A 19,289-nucleotide genomic window follows, 5' to 3' on the forward strand; every position below is an offset into this window, starting at 1 on the left:
AATTGCAACTAGAGCTGCTATACGTTTTCAAGTGCAAGTTTTTATGCAAATACGAGCTTTCATTTCTCTAGATTAAATTGCCAGGAGTCAGATTTCTGGGTCATAGTATGAGAGTATGTTTAACTATGTAAGAAACTGCCACATTTATTCATTTGAGCAGTGGTGCTGTTTTGCATTCCCACCAGCAGTATATGGAAATTCCAAGTGTTTCATATCCTCACCAGTACTTGGAATTGTTAGTATTGTTTATTTTAGCCAGTCTAATAGATGTATAGTGGTATTTCATTATGATTGTGGGGTATGTGGGGTGGTGGTGGCAGGGTCTTGCTGTGTTGCTTAGGCTGGAGTGTAGCGGCTGTTTACAGGCATGATCAGATGATAGTGCACTACAACTTCGAACTGTTGGCGTTAAGCAATCATCCTACATAGCTGAGACTACAAGCACACACCACTGCACCTGGTTCTTCTTTTTAATTTTCATTTCCCTAATGACAGTGATGTTGAACATCTTTTTGTGTGCATATTTGCCATCCATATATCTTCATTGGTGAAGTGCCTTAAAGTCTTTGGTCCATATTTTAATTGAGTTATTTTTCTTACTGTTAAGTTTGAAAGTTCTTTGTATATTTGGGATACAATTTTTTTTGTCAAATGTGTGATTTGCCAACATTTTTCTCCTGGTTTGGAGCTTGTCTTTTTATTCTCTTATAGTGTCTTTCTCATAGCAAAAGGTTTTAATTTTGATGCAGTCCATTTTAGCAATTTTTTTCTTTCATATTTAACAACTAGTAGCCTGACCCTGAGTCATGAAGTTTTTCCTCATATGTTTTCTTCAAAAGTTTTACTGTTTTATATGTAAGTTATATATGTATATAGCATAAAAATATATTTTATATATTATATAAAATGGATCAGAAGCTATATAAAACTATAGCCAGGTGCAGTGGCCTCAAAGTTTAAGGCTACAGTGTGCAATGGTTGTGCTTGTAAATAGCCACTGCACTCTAGCCTAGGCAACATAGTGAGACCCCCACCTCTGAAAAAAATTTTTTAAAAGCCTTATAAAGCCGTGTGTGCGTGTGTGTGTGTGTGTGTGTGTGTGTGTGTATTTTTGTCTATATTTACTTATAGTCTCAGATCCATTTTTTGTCTAATTTTTATATTATATGTGAGCATTAGGACAAGATTATTTTTTGTTTTAGACACAGGGTATTGCTATGTTGACCAGGCTGGACTTGAACTCTGGTGATCTTTTTCCCGTAGTCTCCCAGGCACAAACCGTTTTATAGTTTATATAATCCTTATAGTCCTTATAATGGATTATAGTTTATATAAACTATAGTCCTTATAATGGATTATAGCTTATATAAACTATAATCCATTGTAATCCTTATAGTCCGGCCATAAAGATTCATTTTTTCTGTGTGTGTGTAGATGTCCAGTTCTAACATCATTTGTTGAAAAAACTGTCTTTTCTCAATTAAATTGCTTTTGTGCTTTGTCAAAAAACAATTGGTCATATTTGTATGGGTCTACTTCTGAACTCTTTGTTCTTTTCTGTTGATGCCTCTCCATTCACCATTACCATCTTGTCATTTTTTAAAAAATAGGCCTTTTAGAGTTACAGAAAAATTCCCATATACTTTCTTATTCTCTTTCCCTATTATTTACATTTTGCATTAGTATGGTAATTTGTTGCAATTAGTGAACTAATATTGGTACAATAGTGTTATCTAAAGCTCATACTTTATTCTGATTTCCTCAGTGTCTTTTTTTCATATAAATTTTACACTTAGCTTGTCTATACCAACAAAAAAATGTTGCTATGATTTTTATTGGAATTGCTTTAAATCTGGGCATTAATTTATAGGGAATCAACCTGTTAACTATGTTGAGTCTTACAGCACATGATTCTTTTATCTCTTCATTTATTTAGGTTTTCTTTGATTTCTTTCATCAACATTTCTCAGCATACAGATTTTGTACATGTTTTGTTAGATTTATACATATTTCATTTTAAGTTACTGTAAATGGTCTTCCTTTTTAAAATTTCAGTTTCCTGTTGTACATTGCTAAAATGTAGAAATATGATTTTTTTTTGTGTGTTCACCTTGTTTTTGGGGACATTGCTCAACTTACGAGTTCTAGCTGTTCTTTGGAAATGGTTTACATAGACAATTATGTCTGCTGATAGGGGCAGTTTTATTTCTTTCTAGTCTTTACCTTTTAATTGGAGATAACTTATACTTTGTTGTTTTTCTTCTTTAGTATGTTGCTGTAATGGTTTCATATGATGCTAATATGTATGGTAAACTATTTTTTTGAATATTGAAGCAGCCTTGCATAAACTTTTAGGATAAATTCTACTTGGTCATGATAATTCTCTATATTTTCTAATTATATTTGCTAATATTTGTTGGGGATTTTTGTGTCTGTATTTATGAGGGATATTGATTTATAGTTTTCTTTTTCTGTACTATCTTTGCTTTTGGTAACAGAGTAATAGCTTATGTCATAAAATGAGTTGAGAAGTGTTTTCTGTTTTCTGAAAGAAATTTTATAGAGTTGAGATTATTTCTTCTTTAAATGTTTGGTAGAATTTAGTGAAACCATCTGGGCTTGAGGATTGCTTTTCAAACTGATTTAAATTATTTAATAGTTATAACAATGCTCAGGTTGTCTTTTGGGTGAGTTTTGGTAGTTTGTGAGTTTTGAGGAATTGGTCCATTTCATCTAAGTTGTCACATTTATGTAGAATTTTTCATAGCATTCACCTTATTTATCTTTTTAATGCCAGTGGGATTTGTAATGATAGTCTCTGATATTCCAGATTTTGGTGATGTGTGTCTTCCCCTTCCCACTTTTTTGCCAGGTGTTTATCAATTCTGTTGATCGTCCACCTCCCCCCACCTGCCCCGAGATGGAGTCTCGCTCTGTTGCACAGGCTGGAGTGCAGTGGCCTGATCTTGACTCACTGCAACTTCCGCCTCCCAGGTTCAGGCAGTTCTCCCTGCCTCTCAGTCTCCTGAGTACCTGGGATTACAGGCATCCACTACCATGCCCAGCTAATTTTTGTATATTTTAGTAGAGACAGGGTTTTGCTATGTTGGCCAGGCTGGTCTTGAACTCCTGACCTCAGGTGATCCTCCCACCTTGGCCTCCCAGTGTGCTGGGATTACAGGGGTGAGCCACTGCACCCAGCCTGTTGATCTTTTAAAAATAGTTCTTGGTTTTGATTTTTATCTATTTTTTTTTGTTTGCAATTTTATTTTGTTTGCGCTCTTTTTCCTTATGCTTGCTTTGAGTTTATTTTGTTCTTCTTTTTCTAGGTTCTGGTTTCTGAAAGTAAAGACTTAGAATATTGATTTAATACATTTTTTTTAATGTAAGCACTCAGTTTTCTAAATATTCCCCTAAGCCACTTGTTCACCTGTAGCTACAGATTTTTGACATTTTATATTTTCATTTTTGTTAAGAACTAACATAACAAAGAAATTTCTAATTTTTTAAAGACTTTCTCTTTGCTCCATGGATTATTTAGATGTGTGCATTTAATTTGCAAGCACTTGGAGAGTTATCTGTTGTCTTTGTTACTTGTTTCTAGTTTAATTCCATTATGGTCAGAGACTACATTTTATACAACGTAATTTCTTTTAAATTTGTTTAGGTTTATTTATTGACTCAGGATATGGCTTATATTGGTTCATGTGCACTTGAAAAGAATGTATATTCTGCTGTTGTTGGGAGAAGTATTCTGTAAACACCCATGAAATCCATTTGGTTGAAGATAATCTGTTCTTTTATATCATTGCTAATACTCTGTTAACTAGTTCTATAAGTGGAGAGAAATGTTGAAATCTCTTCAATTATAATCGTGGATTTGTCTGTTTCTTCTCCCTTTAGTTATTTTTGGTTTTGCTTTGTGCATTTTGAAGATTTGAAGTTAGGTGTATGCACATTTAGACTGTGTCTTTGCGAATTGACACTTCTGTCATTATGTAGTGTCTTTTTTTATTGTGGTGAAAAAAACAATGTAAAATTTACTATCTTAACCATTTTTAAGTATACAGTACAGTAGTGTTAACTATATGCACATTGTTGTCCAACAAAGCTCTAGAACTTTATCTTGCAAAACTGAAATGATACCCATTGAACAGTAACTCTTCTTTCCACCTCTCTTGGCAAACACCATTTTACTTTCTATGAATTTGACTGCTTTAGATACCTAATATAAGTGGAATCCATGGAACTTGTCTTTTTGTGTCTGGCTTGTTTTACTTTGTATAATGTCCTTAAGATTCATCCATGTTGTAGCATATGAGAGGATTTTCTTCTTTTGGAATCTGAATGGTATTCCATTGTATGTATAAACTACATTTTATTTTTTCATTTATCTGATGATGGACATTTAGGCTGCTTCTACCTCTTGGTTGTTGTAAATAATGCCACAGTAAACATAGATGTGCAAATATGTCTTTGATGTCCTGTTCTCATTTCTTTTGGCTGTATACTGAGAAGCAGAATTGCTGAATTTTATGGTAGTTCTGTTTCTAACTTTTTGAGGACTATCCGTACTGTTTCCATAGCAGCTATGGAAGCTATTTTACATTCCCACCAACAGTTGAAAGGGTTTCCAGTTTCTCAAAGTCCTTGCCAACACTTCTTTCTTTCCTTTCTTCCCCATTCCAACAAGCGTAAGGTGATATGTCATGATTTTGATATACATTTCCCTCATGATTAGTGATATTGAACATCTTTTTATATACAGTTTACAGTCAGTATCTGCAGGTTATGCATCCCCAGATTCAATCAAACATGGATTGAAAATGTTTTGTAAACCCAATAAAAATAATACATATTTAAAAAATACAATATAACAACTATTTACATAGCATTTACATGGTCTTAGGTATCACTGTTGAATCCGGCTGGCAGACTTGACCAAGCAATGGATGAAAAATGTACACTGACAAAGACCTGCCAGTCATCGTGGCCAGGGGACCTCTGCCAGAGTCATGCACCTAAGAATGATCAAAGAGCTGTCTTAGGACCACATGAGTAAACAAGCTATTTAGATAAACTCCTCTACATACCCTTGTTATCTGCTCTATGATGTTAGCTCAAGGTAAGAGGATTAGGCTGCCTTCAGCCATAAACCTTTTCCCAAGGCTTTTGCAAAACCTTCCAGCCTTCCATGAAGGCTTGCATCTTTCTGTAATTTTCTACCACCCTGATGGATCTCCTACATATCATAAGTAATCCAGAGATAATTTAAAGTATGTAGGAAGATGTACATAGGTTATATGCAAATACCATACCAGTTTATATATGGGACTTAAGGATACATGGATTTTGGTATCTGCAGGCATCCTGCAATCAATCCCCTGAGGATACTGGAGAAGGGCTGTGCATCTTGGCCATTTATCATCTTTGGAGAAATGTCTATTAAAGTCATTTGACTTTTTTTTTTTTTTTTTTTTTTTTTAGACAGAGTCTTACTCTGTCATCCAGGCTGGAGTTCAGTGGCATGACTACAGCTCACTGCAGCCTTGAATTCCTGGGTTCAAGTGATCCTCCCATCTTAGCTTCCTGAGAAGCTGGGACTGTAGGTGCATTCCACCACGTCCAGCTAATATTTGTATTTTTTATAGAGACAAGGTCTGTGTTGCCCAAGCTGATCTCGAACTCCTGGGCTCAAACAATCCTTTAGTCTCAGCCTACCAATGTTGGGATTACAGGCATGAGCCACTACACCTGGCCCATTTTTGGTTTTTGTTTGTTTTGTTTATTTTTTTTTGAGACAGCTGCTTGCTGTGTTGCCCAGGCTGACCTTGAATTCCTGGGCTCAAGTGATACTCCTACTTCAGCCTCCCAAGTATCTGAGTCTACAGTCATTTACCAGCCATTTCACCCAGCCTTTTGCCCATTTTTAAATTGGGTTCCTTGGTTTTTTTTTTTTTTTTAATTATTGAATTGTAGAAGTTCTTTGTACATCTGAATATTAACCCCTTATCATGTGTATATTTGCAAATACTGTTTCTTCCATTCTATAGATTCCTTTTCCTTCTCTATTGATTGATTGTTTTGCTGCACAACAGTTTTAAAATTTGATGTCCCATTTGTGTGTGTTTGCTGTTATTGCTTGTGCTTTTTATGCATATACAAGAAAACATTGATATATTCAATGTTGTGAAGACTTTTCCCCCTGTGTTTTCCTCCAGTAGCTTTGTGGTTTCAAATCTAGTCATTTTATCGTTTCAGGGCTACATTGAGGTCTTTAATCCATTTTAAGTTAATTTTTTGTATATAGCGTAAAGTAAGGATCCAACGTCTTTCTTTTGTACATGATATTTTTATATAGTGTTTTTTGTCACTAGCAGTTTTTTGTGTTTGATATTGTAGCTACTTTTCAGTGTTTTTCTTTTCACATTTTCTTTTCCTTTTCTTTTTTTCTTTTTGAGACGGAGTCTTTCTCTGTAGTCCAAGCTGGAGTGAAGTGGTGCGATCTCAGCTCACTGCAACCTCCCCCTCTAGGTCCCATTTTAAGCAATTCTTCTGCTTCAGCCTCTTGAATAGCTGGGATTACAGGCACATGCCACCATGCCCAGCTAATTTTTGTATTTTTAGTAGAGATGGGGTTTCACCATGTTGGCCAGGCTGGTCTTACTCCTGACCTTGTGATCCATCTGCCTTGGGCTCCCAAAGTGCTGAGATTACAGACATGAGCCACTGCATTGGCCTACTCTTCAGTTTTTAAAAATTCTTTAGGATTTTGTTGTTGTTGTTACTGTTGGCATGGTGTATCTTCTTTCCATCCAATTACTTTAACTATTTGTGTCTTTATACTTAAAGTAGGTTTTTTTCTTGTATGCAGTTGACAGTTGGGGTTTTTTTTTTATCCAATCTGAAAATCTCTCTTTTTAAAAAAGTCTTTATTTGAGACCATTGTAGATTCACTTGGCAATGGTAAGAAATAATAGATCTTATGTATCCTTCACCCACTTTCCCTCAATGATAACATGTTGCATAACTTTTGTACTAGGAAATTGACTTTGATACATTCTGTCTATGCTATTCAAATTTCACCTGTTTTACATGCATTCATTTATGTGAATGTGTATGTTATCACATGTAGATTCATATGATCACTACTACAGACAAGATACAGCACAGTTTCATCACAAATATCTCTTGTGCTACTCATTTATAGCCACAGCTACTCCTCCCCTCTCATCCTTCCCTGACCTCTGGCAAACAATAATCTGTTCTCTACCTCTGTAATTTTGTTATTTTGAAAATGTTATACAGATCAATCATACTGTATAGATTTTTTTAATTGAGCATAATTTGAGATCTATCCAGGTTGTACATCTTTCCATAGTTTGTCCATATTGCTGAGTAGTATTCCTGAGTCTCTACCTTTAATTGGAAATGGTTAGTTCATTTATATTAATGATTATTGATATTGTTGAGTTTAAATCAACCATCTTACTCAAGGATCAGCAAACTATGGGCTTGGGGATTAAATCACACTCACCAAGTGTGTTTTTACTTTTTAAATTAAATTTAATTTAATTTTTTGAGACTGAGTCTCACTCTGTTGCCAGGCTAGAGTGCAGTAGCGCGATCTCTGCTCATTGCAACCTCCACCTCCCAGGTTCACATGATTCTCATGCCTCAGCCTCCCAGGCAGCTGGAGTTACAGGCATGCACCACCACACCTGGCTATTTTTTGTACTTTTAGTAGAGATGAGGTTTTGCCATGTTGGCCAGGCTGGTCTTGAACTCCTGACCTCAGGTGATCCACCCACCCAGGCCTCCCAAAGTGCTGGGATTATAGGCGTGAGCCACCTCACCTGGCCACCAAGTGTTTTTCTTTATAAAATTAAAGTTTTATTGGAACATGGCTATGTTTATTAATTTACTATTGTCTATGGCTGCTTTTGTGTTACAATGATACAATTCGGTAGTTGTGATAGAGACTATGGCCCACAAAGCCAAAAATGTCTACTCTGTGGCCCTTGACAGAAAAAGTTTTTAAGTCCTGATTATGCTATTTGTTTTCCATTTGTCCCATTTGTTCTTTGTTGATTTTGCAGCAGGAATGTAAATTTAAAAGAGCTATTACAGTGGTTGGTGTCTGTTAGAATATCTATAGAAACTTTCCTCAGATAAAATTTTAGACCTGACAGAAGGTGTCTGTATTTGTTTTTTATTGTGTATAACAAATTACCACAATTTAGTGGCTTAAAATAACATGCATTTATTATGTCACAATTTCTGTTCATCAGGAGTCTGGGCACAGCGTAGTTGTGTCCTTTGCTTAGAATCTCATAAGGCTGCAATCAAGCCGTTGGCCAAGCTGTATTATATAGAGGCTCAATTATGGAGAAATCTGCTTCCATACTCATTCAGGTCATTGGCAGAATTCATTTCCTTGTAGCTGTATGACTGAGGGTCTGGCTTTTTACTGACTGTCAGGTGAAATCCTCTCTCAGGTCCTAGGGATTGCCTGTAGTTCCCTGCTACATGACTCTCTCCATGGTGGTTTGCCTTTCAAGGCCTGCAGAAGAGCTTCTCATTCAGTCTGCCCACACACTATTCTATAATGCAACATAATCAAGAGAGTGACATCTCATCACTTTCCCACATTCTGTCAAGTAGAAGCAAGTCACAGGTTCTTCCTGCATGCAAGAGGATTATATGAAGACATGACTCATTAAGGATCACTGTCATGTATGTCTGCCACAGAAAGAAAAAGAAGGCATTAATAACTATATAATCTTACATTGACCATTTTGATTCCTTTCAAAAGCTAGAAATGATGAGATTAACAATAAAGAACCTAATATAGCTAAAGTTCTGGTTAAAATATTTACAGTTTTCTGAAACTACATAATAAGCAGAGTTTTCCAATCTAATACCAGTATTTTAAACAAGCACTTATAAATTCATTATTGTATTTGATGTAAATCTCGGAATAGTGCAATGATATAGGTAGGTATCCCTGTTTATAGATGAAGAAACTGAGAATTAGTAAAGTCTTAAAAAAAATATATTACATAGCCAGTCAATGATGGAATAGGTGGCTTTTTTTGTTTTGTTTTTCTTTTTTTTTTGAGACAGAGTCTCGCTCTGTTGTCAGGTGCCAGGCTAGAGTGCAGTGGCACAATCTCGGCTCACTGCAACCTCTGCCTCCTGGTTCAAGCAATTCTCCTGCCTCAGCCTCCTGAGTAGTTGTGACTACATGTGCACGCCACCACACCCAGCTAATTTTTGTATTTTTAGTAGAGACAGGGTTTCACCATGTTGGCTAGGATGGTCTCAATCTCTTGACCTGGTGATCCGCCCACCTCGGCCTCCCAAAGGGCTGGCGTTACAGGCTTGAGCCGTCATGCCCGGCGGAATAGGTGTTTCATTAGTAACTTAAAATCCTTTGTTTCTGCCACCAAGGTAGAATTGTAGCATAGATCTGTTGATGGTGTGTGGATATTCATTAAATATGCTTTGATGATGAGGAAAGTTTGATTTTATGTGTAAATACTAATAAGTTCTATGTGAAAATGGAAATAAAATGAGATCTTCATAAGAGTGTAGCATTTCCTATGTCTGGCAGTACAATATTTCTAATCCTCAAAATAGTTCTGTAAGTGGTATCTGTTTCACAGGAGAATTTGAGGTCTAAGCAGGTTGTCATTTGCTCGAGCTCAAACAGTTGGTATGTGGTAGAATCATGATCTGACTTGAGAATCTAGGATGAACCTGATTCAATCAAAATATCCTGTTTTGGCCTTGCATTACTAAATCATATAGCTGGAAGGCAGCTATACTCGTGTTTTACCGAATGTCTCTATTCCAGTAATTTCATCTCTACTTGTTATAATCTGTTAAGTAGGATTGTTTATCTATATTGATAGTAAAATACAGTCTACTTAGCCTTGGATGAAAAAGTCTTTAGTGAACTTTGCCTATCATCTATAGGATCATGTTGTTCTGCTAAAAAAAAAAACCCCCAGTTAAGCCTCAAAATTTAACATTTTTAGTTCATGGCCACACAAGGTGGCTCAAGCCTGTAATCCCAAGACTTTGGGAGGCTGAGGTGGGCAGATTGCATGAGCCTAGGAGTTTGAGACCAGCCTGGGCAACATGGAGAAACCCCGTCTCTAAAATAAAAATTTTAAAAATAGAAAAATTTTAGTTCACAGCCTTTCTATTTGAAGATATCGTATTTCACATCTCAAAAGTCAGTTGTTGTTGGATTTTAAAGGAGTTCCTTTATCGATATAAAATAATTAGCAGAAGTGAATTATGTGACATTTAGTGTAAAAACAAAGTTTTTTGTTTTATAAATGATTGATATAGTTATTTTGCATGTATAGTATTAACAAATTATAGTTATTGACAATAATTTTTTCCTTTTGGTTTGTCTCTGTGTTTTATTGTTGATTTTTCAATCACAGCAAACTATACAATGACAGTTGAGTGGGTTTTGAAAAACATCTGAAGTGTAGTGGCTACGTCTACCTTCTTCCTTCTCCCTACCCTTTGAAAAAGAATAAATGGAATGTTTGAGAAGAGAGCTATATTAAAAGAGGAATATTGCAAATGGCTTCAGATTCTGTGAATGGAAAACAAGTTAGGAATCACATTACAAGGGGGAAAAGGCAACAACAGCATCAGCAAATAAAGAACAGATCCTCAATTAGTGATGGTGATGGAGAAGATTCCTTTACTTTTGAAGCAAATGAAGCTTGGAAAGATTTTCATAGTTCTCTTCTTCGATTTTATGAGAATGGAGAACTCTGCGATGTCACACTAAAGGTGAGCTTACCTTTTTTCTACTTTTCTCAGCCTCTTCAGTGTACTATGAAAAATGGGGGTTTCTGTAACCACACAAGGCAAATTTTGTTGGTATACATACTTGATACAGTCAGAATGCTTTTAGTCTCTATCTTTTTTTAGTGTAGGAGACAGGACATAGAGGGTAAATGAAGAGAAGTTAGCATAAGGTAAAATTATTGTACTAATTTAATGTTGATACTAATTATCTCATAGTTAACGTCTCAGAGTTCTGAAACTCTAGAACAACAACAAATATTATTAGTGAAATTAATAAATTGCTGTTGACCAGATAAGCTTTTCACTTGTGAATTTAAATATCTTGATGTTTTTGCTGACTCTAAATATAGGTTAGAAGTCAGGAATTTGGATTGTTTACTCAGCTATACCAGTGTTTTACAGTATATCTCTATTCCAGTAATTTAATCTTTACTTCATTGTTATCATCTGTTAAGTGGTACTTTTTATCTACACCTGATAGTGAAATATAGTCTACTTAGTTTTGAATGAAAAAGTCTACAATGACCTTTGCCCATCATCTATAGGATCATGTTGTTCTAACAGCCAGTTTTAATAAAATTGGGAAAGTGATAAAGCAGTATGGAAAAGCCTATGTTCTGATTGTTTCTCATTACACATTTAAAGTACTTTCTTCTTATCTCTCAGTGAAGTGTTAAAATTTTTTGGTGGACTCCTGGACTTAAGCAATCCTCCTGACACAGCGGCCTGAGCAGCTAGGACTAGATGCATGCATCACCATGCCTGACTAATTAAAAAAAATTTTTTTAGAGATAGGGTCTGCTATATTGCCCCGGCTGGTCTCAAACTTTGGCACAAACAATCCTACTGCCTTGGGCCTCCCGAAAAGCTGGGATTATAAGTGTGAGCCACTGTGCTAATGATAGAAAATTATTTCTCATAGTTCTGAATGTTGGGAAGTCTAAAATCAAGGTGCCAGCAAGCTGGTGTCTGGTGAGGGCTGCCCTCTCTGCATTCAAGACGGTACCTTGTTGCTGCATCCTTCACAGGGGATAAACATTATGTCCTCACATGGAAGGCAGATAGGCAAAATGGGCCTAAGCCAGGTACCTCCAGTTCTCTCTTAAGGCACTAATCCATTCATGAGCACAGAGCCCTTATGATTTAATCATTTCCCAAAGGCTCCCCTCTTAATATAAGCACAGTGGGGATTAAGTTTCAACACATTATTTTGGAGGACATTTAGAAGATAGCACAGATATAATCTAATAGAAGAGAAAAATAATAATGGAGAAAGTGATGTATATTTAACAGTTAAGCATTCTATATTAAGAAATTTTAAGACTCTGTGTTTAAGGAAGATCACCTTTCCTTCATTCAGCTGGTAAATCAGTATTTTAACTTTTTCATGTTTCTCAGGGGGTACAATCATGTGCCACATAAGGACATTTTGGTCAACGATGGATTCCATATACAATGGTGGTCCCATATGATTATAATGGAGCTAAAAAATTCCTATCAGTTAGTGATGTTGTAGCTATCATAATGTTCTAGCACAATGCATTACTCACATGCCTGTGGTGATACTGGTGTAAACAAACTTACCACATTACCAGTTGTATAAAAGGTATAGCACATAGTTATGTACTACCTAATACTTATTCATGCTAACAAATGATTATGTTACAGGTTTATGTATTTACTGTATTTTTATTGTTTTTATTAGCGTGTACTCCTTCTAAAGAAAAAAAAGATTAAAAAAGAAAAAATTGCAGAAAATTGATTCTTAACAAAACCAAGAAAAGAAAAAAAACATTATAAAACATCCTTAGGCAGGTCCTTCAGAAGGTATTCAAGAGGAAGGCATTGCTATTATAGGAGATGACAGCTTCATGTGTGTTATTACCCCGAAGACCTTTCAGTGGGATAAGATCTGGAGGCAGTAGACAGTGATATGTACGGTCCTGACTTGGTATAGTTGCAGGCTAATGTCTGAGTTTTTGTCTTAGTTTTTAACAAAAAGTTTTAAAAATAAAAGAAAAATTTTTAACAGAAAAAGGCTTTTGGGCTGGGCACGATGGCTCACGCCTGTAATCCTAGCACTTTGGGAGGCCGAGGTGGGTGGATCACCTGAGGTCAGGAGTTCAAGACAAGCCTGGCCATCATGGAGAAACCCCATCTTTGAAAAAAAAAAAAAAAAAAGTCTTTTGGAATAAGCATATAAAAACATTTTTGTAGAGCTGTGCAATGTGTATGTTTTTAGGCTGTTATTACAAAAGACTCAAAAAGTTTTTTAAAAATGTAAAGGTTTATGGAAAATGTCACAGTAAGCTAAGATTAATTCTAAAAAAAATTTTTTTTTTAATTTAAGGTAGCCTAAGTGTACAGTGTTTATAAAGTCTACGGTAGTGTACAATAAAGTCCTAGGCTTTCCCATTTACTCACCACTCAGTAATTCACCCAGAGCAACTTCCGGCCCTGCAATCCCATTCGTGGCAAATGCATTATACAGGTGTACTTTTAGAAAAAATCTTGTATACCATATTTTTACTGTACGTTTCCTATGTTTATTTGTTTAGATACACAGATAGTTACCATTGTGTTACAGTTGCCTACAGTGTGCGGTACAGTAACACACCATGTAGGTTCATAGCCTGGGAGCAGCCATGTCTAGGCTTTTGCCTTAGATATATCTAGGCAAATATCTAGATTTGTGTGAGTACATTCTGTGACATTTGCACAGTGATAAAATCACCTAACACATTTCTCAGAATGTATCCCAATCCTTCAGCAACACATGACTGTGTTAGAGCTGCTTATTGCAACCTATGTATGTAGTATAACCTAGGCTATATGTTGTAGCCTGTTGTTCCTGGGATACAAATCTCCATAGCCGAGGCAGTTGTAACTCAATAGTGTTTGTTTATCTAAACATATCTAAACAGAAAAGGTACAGTAAAAAGTGGGCAAAGGATATGAACAGACACTTCTCAAAAGAAGACCTACAGGTGGCCAACAAATGTATGAAAAAATACTGATCATCACCAGTCATTAGAGGTATGCAAACCAGAATTTCAGAGATACCATCTCACATCAGTCAGAATGACTTTTATTAACAAGTCAAAAAATAACAGATGTTGGCAAGGCTGTGGAGAGAAGGGAACACTTACACACTGTTGGTGGGAATGTAAATTAGTTCAGCCACTGAGGAGAGCAGTTTGGATACTTCTCAAAGAAGTGAGAGCTGAATTACCATTCAACCCAGCAATCCTCCTAGTTGGTATATACCCAGAGGAAAATAAATCATTCTGTCAAAAAGACACATAGTATGTTGATTGCAGTGCTGTTCACAAATAGCAAAGATGTGGAATCAGCCCAGGTGCCCATCAGTGGTGGGTTGGATAAGGAAAATGTGTTATATATACACTACAGAATAATACACAGCCATAAAAAAGAATGAAATCATATCCTTTCCAGCAACATGCATGCAGCCAGAAACCATTATCCTAAGTGAACTAATTAAACAGAAAACCAAATACTTTTCTCACTTATAAGTGGGAACTAAACATTGGGTAAACATGGTCATGAAAATGGGAAAAATAGTGGGGAATACAAGATGAGGGAGGGAGGGAAGGTGGTGGGGGTATGAATTGAAATAAACTGTTTATGTTGTATATTACACCCACTACCTGTGTTATAGATTCATTCATACTCCAAACCTCAGCATAACACAGTATATCCATGTAACAGCCCTATCTATGTACCCCTAATTCTAAAATAAAAGTTGAAAAAAGCAAAAAAAAAATATTTACAATAAAAGAAAAATATAAAATTAAAAAGTATAAGAATGAAGGAATAGTAAATTTTTTTTACTGTATAAGAGGAAAGGACAGATTATAGGCTTATTTTATTATTTTGAGACAAGGTCTTGCTCTGGAGTACAGAGATGTGATCATGGATCACTGCAGCCTCCACCTCCTGGACCCAAACCCCACCCCACCCCCTGAGTAGCTGAGACTATAGATAATTTTTGCATTTTTTATAGAGGGGGATTTGGCCATGTGGCCCAGGCTGATCTTGAACTCCTGGACTCAAGTGATCTCTCTGCCTCAGTCTCCAAACTGCTGGGATTACAGGCATGAGCCACCATGCCTGGCCTTTAGTAATTTAAAAAATGTTTCCCTTTACATACAACTTTTAAGAACTACAATGTTATTTTTATATTGTATATACACTCTTCACTATTCTTTTTTTTTTTTCTGAGATGGAGTTTCACTCTTGTTGCCCAGGCTGGAGTGCAATGGCACGCTCTCGGCCCACCGCAACCTCCACTTCCCAGGTTCAAGTGATTCTCCTGCCTCAGTCTCTCAAGTAGCTAGAATTACAGGCATGCATCACCATGCCTGGCTAATTTTGTATTTTTAGTAGAGACGGGGTTTCTCCATGTTGGTCAGGCTTGTCTCAAACTCACAACCTCAGGTGATCCGTCCACCTTGGCCTCCCAAAGTACTGGGATTACAGGCATAAGCCACCATGCCTGGCCTCACTATTCATTTTAAATACAAAGCAGATCTTGAGATATATAGAAACCTAAGCTGTCTTTAAAGATGAGGAAGTTGTTATTTATAAAGGTTTTCCTTTACATTGTGATTTCACTATTTTCATAATTATAACTAAATGTGATTTTTTTATAACTCATGATCACAAGTTGGACATGTATCTGTACCTCATTCAAATTGTATTTAGACCTTAAAAAAAAAAAAAGGCCACAGATAGCTGCCCTGCACCTTCCACCATCTGAGGACACAAAGAAAAGTTGCCATCAGTGAACTTAGAGCAGGTCCTTACCAGACATGGATTTGCCAGTGCCTTGATCATGAACTTTCCAGCCTCAAGAACTATGAGAAATAAATTGTGTTGTTTATAAGCCATTCAGTTTGTGATATTTTATTATAGCAGCCTGAACAAACTAAGACAGTAGCCTTTTTTGTTTGTTTTTTTTTAGACGGAATCTCTGTCACCTAGGCTGGAGTGCAATGGCACAATCTCAGCTTACTGCAACCTCCGCCTCCTGGTTTCAAACGATTCTCCCACCTCAGCCTCCCGAGTAGCTGGAATTATTACAGGCAGCCGCCATGATGCCTGGCTAATTTTTGTATTTTTAATAAAGATGGGGTTTCTCCATGTTGGTCAGGCTGGTCTTGAACTCCTGACCTCAAATGACCCACTCACCTCGACCTCCAAAAGTGCTGGGATTACAGCTGTGAGCCACCATACCCAGCCCTCTACTAAATTTTTTTAGAATGAAGAGGAGATAGTTTACAAAATATTAACCATGATGAATTCTTTTTTTTTTTTTAAATAGCAAAAAAAGCAAAGATTTATTGAAATGAAACTACACAGAGTGGGAGCAGGCTCGAGCAAGTGGCTCAAGAGCCATGATGAACTCCACACTAGTGGAGTCAGGAATGCTTTATATGTTGCTAGTCAAATGCTTTACTAATCAAAAGCCTTTGTTTCATTGTATTTTCATTCATATTGGCTAGTCTATGGAAAATTACTCAAAGTTTTGATTAATAGTTGGTATTCAAGCTTTTTAAACAAATGTCTAAGGAATCATGGAATGAATGTTGATGTTCTGCATATTTTAATACTTAAGTGTGACATGATTTTTCCCTGAGTATTGTTAAATTAAGTTTAGCCTAAAGCTCCTGCCTTACATATTTTAAGCTTGGCCTAAAGGTTTTTCTGTACACAGTAAACTGTAACCTAACTGGATATGTTAATAGACTTTAGCCTACTCTTGTGCCAGTCACTGAGTTTCATCCGATCAAAGGCAACCAGTTGTTCAACCTGTGTTCAAGTAAGGAAGACTGAGCTGTAACTGATCCATATATTGTTGTACCTCACTTCCATTTTCTGTGTGTCTCCTTCCTTTTTCTGTCCATAAATAATTTTCGACTGTGCAGCAGCACTAGAGTCTCTTTAAACCTATTCTGGTTCCAGGACTGCCCAATTCTTGAATCCTTCTTTGCTCAGTTAAACTCTGTTAAATTTAATTGTCTAAAGTTTTTCTTTTTTAATAGTATCTTGAATTAGTCACATGTTCACTGATCTAACAAGGACTGTAAATTAGAAAATTAACTAGTAGCAGGGACATATAGCATTTATATAATTCTAAATTGTATGGTAATGTTTAATAATATGTAGCTTGCATATTTTTATCCAATTTTAAAAATAAGGCCTTTAGATTTTGATTACTTTCATTTTCAAATTTCTGATGAAATAATTTTTGTAATTTGTAATTATTTTGATGTACCAGGGAAAGAAATTGTACAAATAAACTCAGGAATGTAATGAAACCATATAACATCAAAGGAGAATCAGTGCATTAAAAAGCTAAACTTTTGGCTGTTCCTATTTATACATGTGACTCAAAGATTAAAGTAAAAATGGATATTTATTCTAAAAGGGTACATAGGGGTGTATATGTTAAATAGTCACATTTTAGTTTATTTGAATCAAGATTCAAATAGAATTGTAAAGGGACAGAATCTTATTAAGAACATCATGAAAATGACTTGCTGGCCATTGATTTGTACAGCTTGGATGGCAAGTGTTAATGGTTATCTAGAAATTGTGGAACCCTATTTTATGATACTATTATGTAAGAGAGTGTTGGCAAGTTATTTAATGGATTAGGTTTAAGTCATGTGAGACTTACAAATATTTGCATAGAAACTGAATCCCAGTGGTGGTATGTGGAAATAATTTTTTTTAAAAATCTGTTTAGGCTATTTAAAAATTATTTAGTATCAGGTTTCAGATCCCATTTTAGAGCTGATATGAATTTGAAAACATGCCAAGCTTTATGTTGTAGTTTACATTACAACTTTAGTCTCATTAGAATCTAAATACTGCCTAGTGAGTTCTGTGAAAAAATTTAATACAGCATAACAGACAGAAATAATTATCTTGTACTTGCTGAAATAAATGATACTGGTTCTTCCTCCACATTAGTGAAAAAAGACTGAGGAAGGGACTTTTATAAGTGAAACTATTTATACATTTGAACACTCCAGAAATTCTCATTTTAAAATTAGTTCTCAAATGAGACACAACTACAAGTTTATTATATAATCAAAACACTACATGAAAACAGGAAAATTATTAAAATGGTACTATAATGTTACTTGTATTTGATTATTATAAACTGCTAGGAAAATGGGATTAATACTGTATTAAAAAGAAGATATCTGCCCCCTCAGTACCGAAAACTTCCAGATGTAAATAAAAATTTAAGTGTAAAACATAAAACCATAAAAGTAGTAGAAAAAAATATGTGAAGTAAATATAGAATATTAGAATGATTCCCATTTATAGCAGGATACCTTAAATAATAAAAAAGACTTGATTTAATTATGGGAAAATCCATAGGGAGAGAATAAAAATTGAAAGCAAACTGTGAAAGAGAAGTTTGAAATATATATGACACATGCCTAATACTTTGATTGTATGAAGAATACTTACAAATGAATAAGAAAAAATTTGTAGTTCATAGAAGAAATACAAGTAGCCCAAAATTTATGAATTATTCAATCTTATGAGCAAAAGAAAAGATAAACAATGAGATATTTTTATTCATCAAATTGTCAAATGTGGCCGGGCACAGTGGCTCACGCCTATAATCTTAGCACTTTGGAGGCTAGGCAGGAGGATTGCATGAGCTCAGGAGTTTGAGACCTGCCTGGGCAACATAGACTGTCTATACAAAAAAAAAAAAAGTGTTTCTTAAACTCAAGATATGGTGCAAGTACTGTAAGAAGCTCAGAAATGGACAGTTTGACAGTATATATTCACATATTGACATTGTATCCTTTGAAGCAGCATTTCTACTTACAAGAATTTATCTTTAAGAATAATAGAAAATGTGAATAAAGATTTAGTAACAAAGAAGTTCACTACTGTGCTGTTTGTAATGGCACACTGTTGGAAGCTATCTAATTTTTTAATAATTAAGATGATGAGATTGCAGTTTTTTTATTGCTTGTATTGAGCTATATCATTTCAAGATAATGTAAATAGAAAATGAAAAAAAAAAACCTCAGTTGAGCTCATAGTACTAAATATTTACTCTGTGCTTCAGTTTTCTGATTGATAAATTGTAGACGATAATAGTACTTACTCATAGGGGTGTTGAGACAGTTGAGTTAGTATATGAAAAGCACTTAGAAATCCAGGCTCTGTGGTTCATGCCTGTAATTCTAGGACTTTGGGAGGCCAAAGTAGGTGAGTCACTTGAGCTCAGGAGTTTGAGACCAGCCTGGGCAGCATGGTGGAACCCTGTCCCTACTGAAAGAGGCAAAAATTAGCTGGGTGTGGTGGCACGTGCCTGTAGGCCCAGCTGCTTGGGACGCTGAGTTGGGAGGATCGCTTGACCCCAGCAAGTTGAGGCTGCAATGAGCCGTGAT

At 35.7% G+C, this 19,289-nt stretch overlaps 1 protein-coding gene across 4 annotated transcripts in view; it reads left to right on the top strand.

Annotated features, from left to right (window-relative positions):
* Window positions 1–19,289, top strand: part of KLHL8 (kelch like family member 8) — a 61,730-nt gene that overhangs the window by 14,088 nt on the left and 28,353 nt on the right. For 3 of the 4 annotated variants that reach the window (XM_008993019.5, XM_008993021.5, XM_035293346.3), the window contains exon 2: window positions 10,461–10,821. In XM_008993019.5, the coding sequence (XP_008991267.1) occupies window positions 10,606–10,821 (216 nt within the window). In that variant the 5' untranslated portion in view covers window positions 10,461–10,605. Of the gene's footprint in view, window positions 1–4,909; window positions 5,126–10,460; window positions 10,822–19,289 lie in introns of all 4 variants that reach the window. The other variant, XM_017970435.4, reaches the window with a different exon arrangement.

Source organism: Callithrix jacchus, chromosome 3, assembly GCF_049354715.1.
Source record: "Callithrix jacchus isolate 240 chromosome 3, calJac240_pri, whole genome shotgun sequence".
In the NCBI taxonomy this organism is placed as follows: Eukaryota; Metazoa; Chordata; class Mammalia; order Primates; family Cebidae; genus Callithrix; species Callithrix jacchus.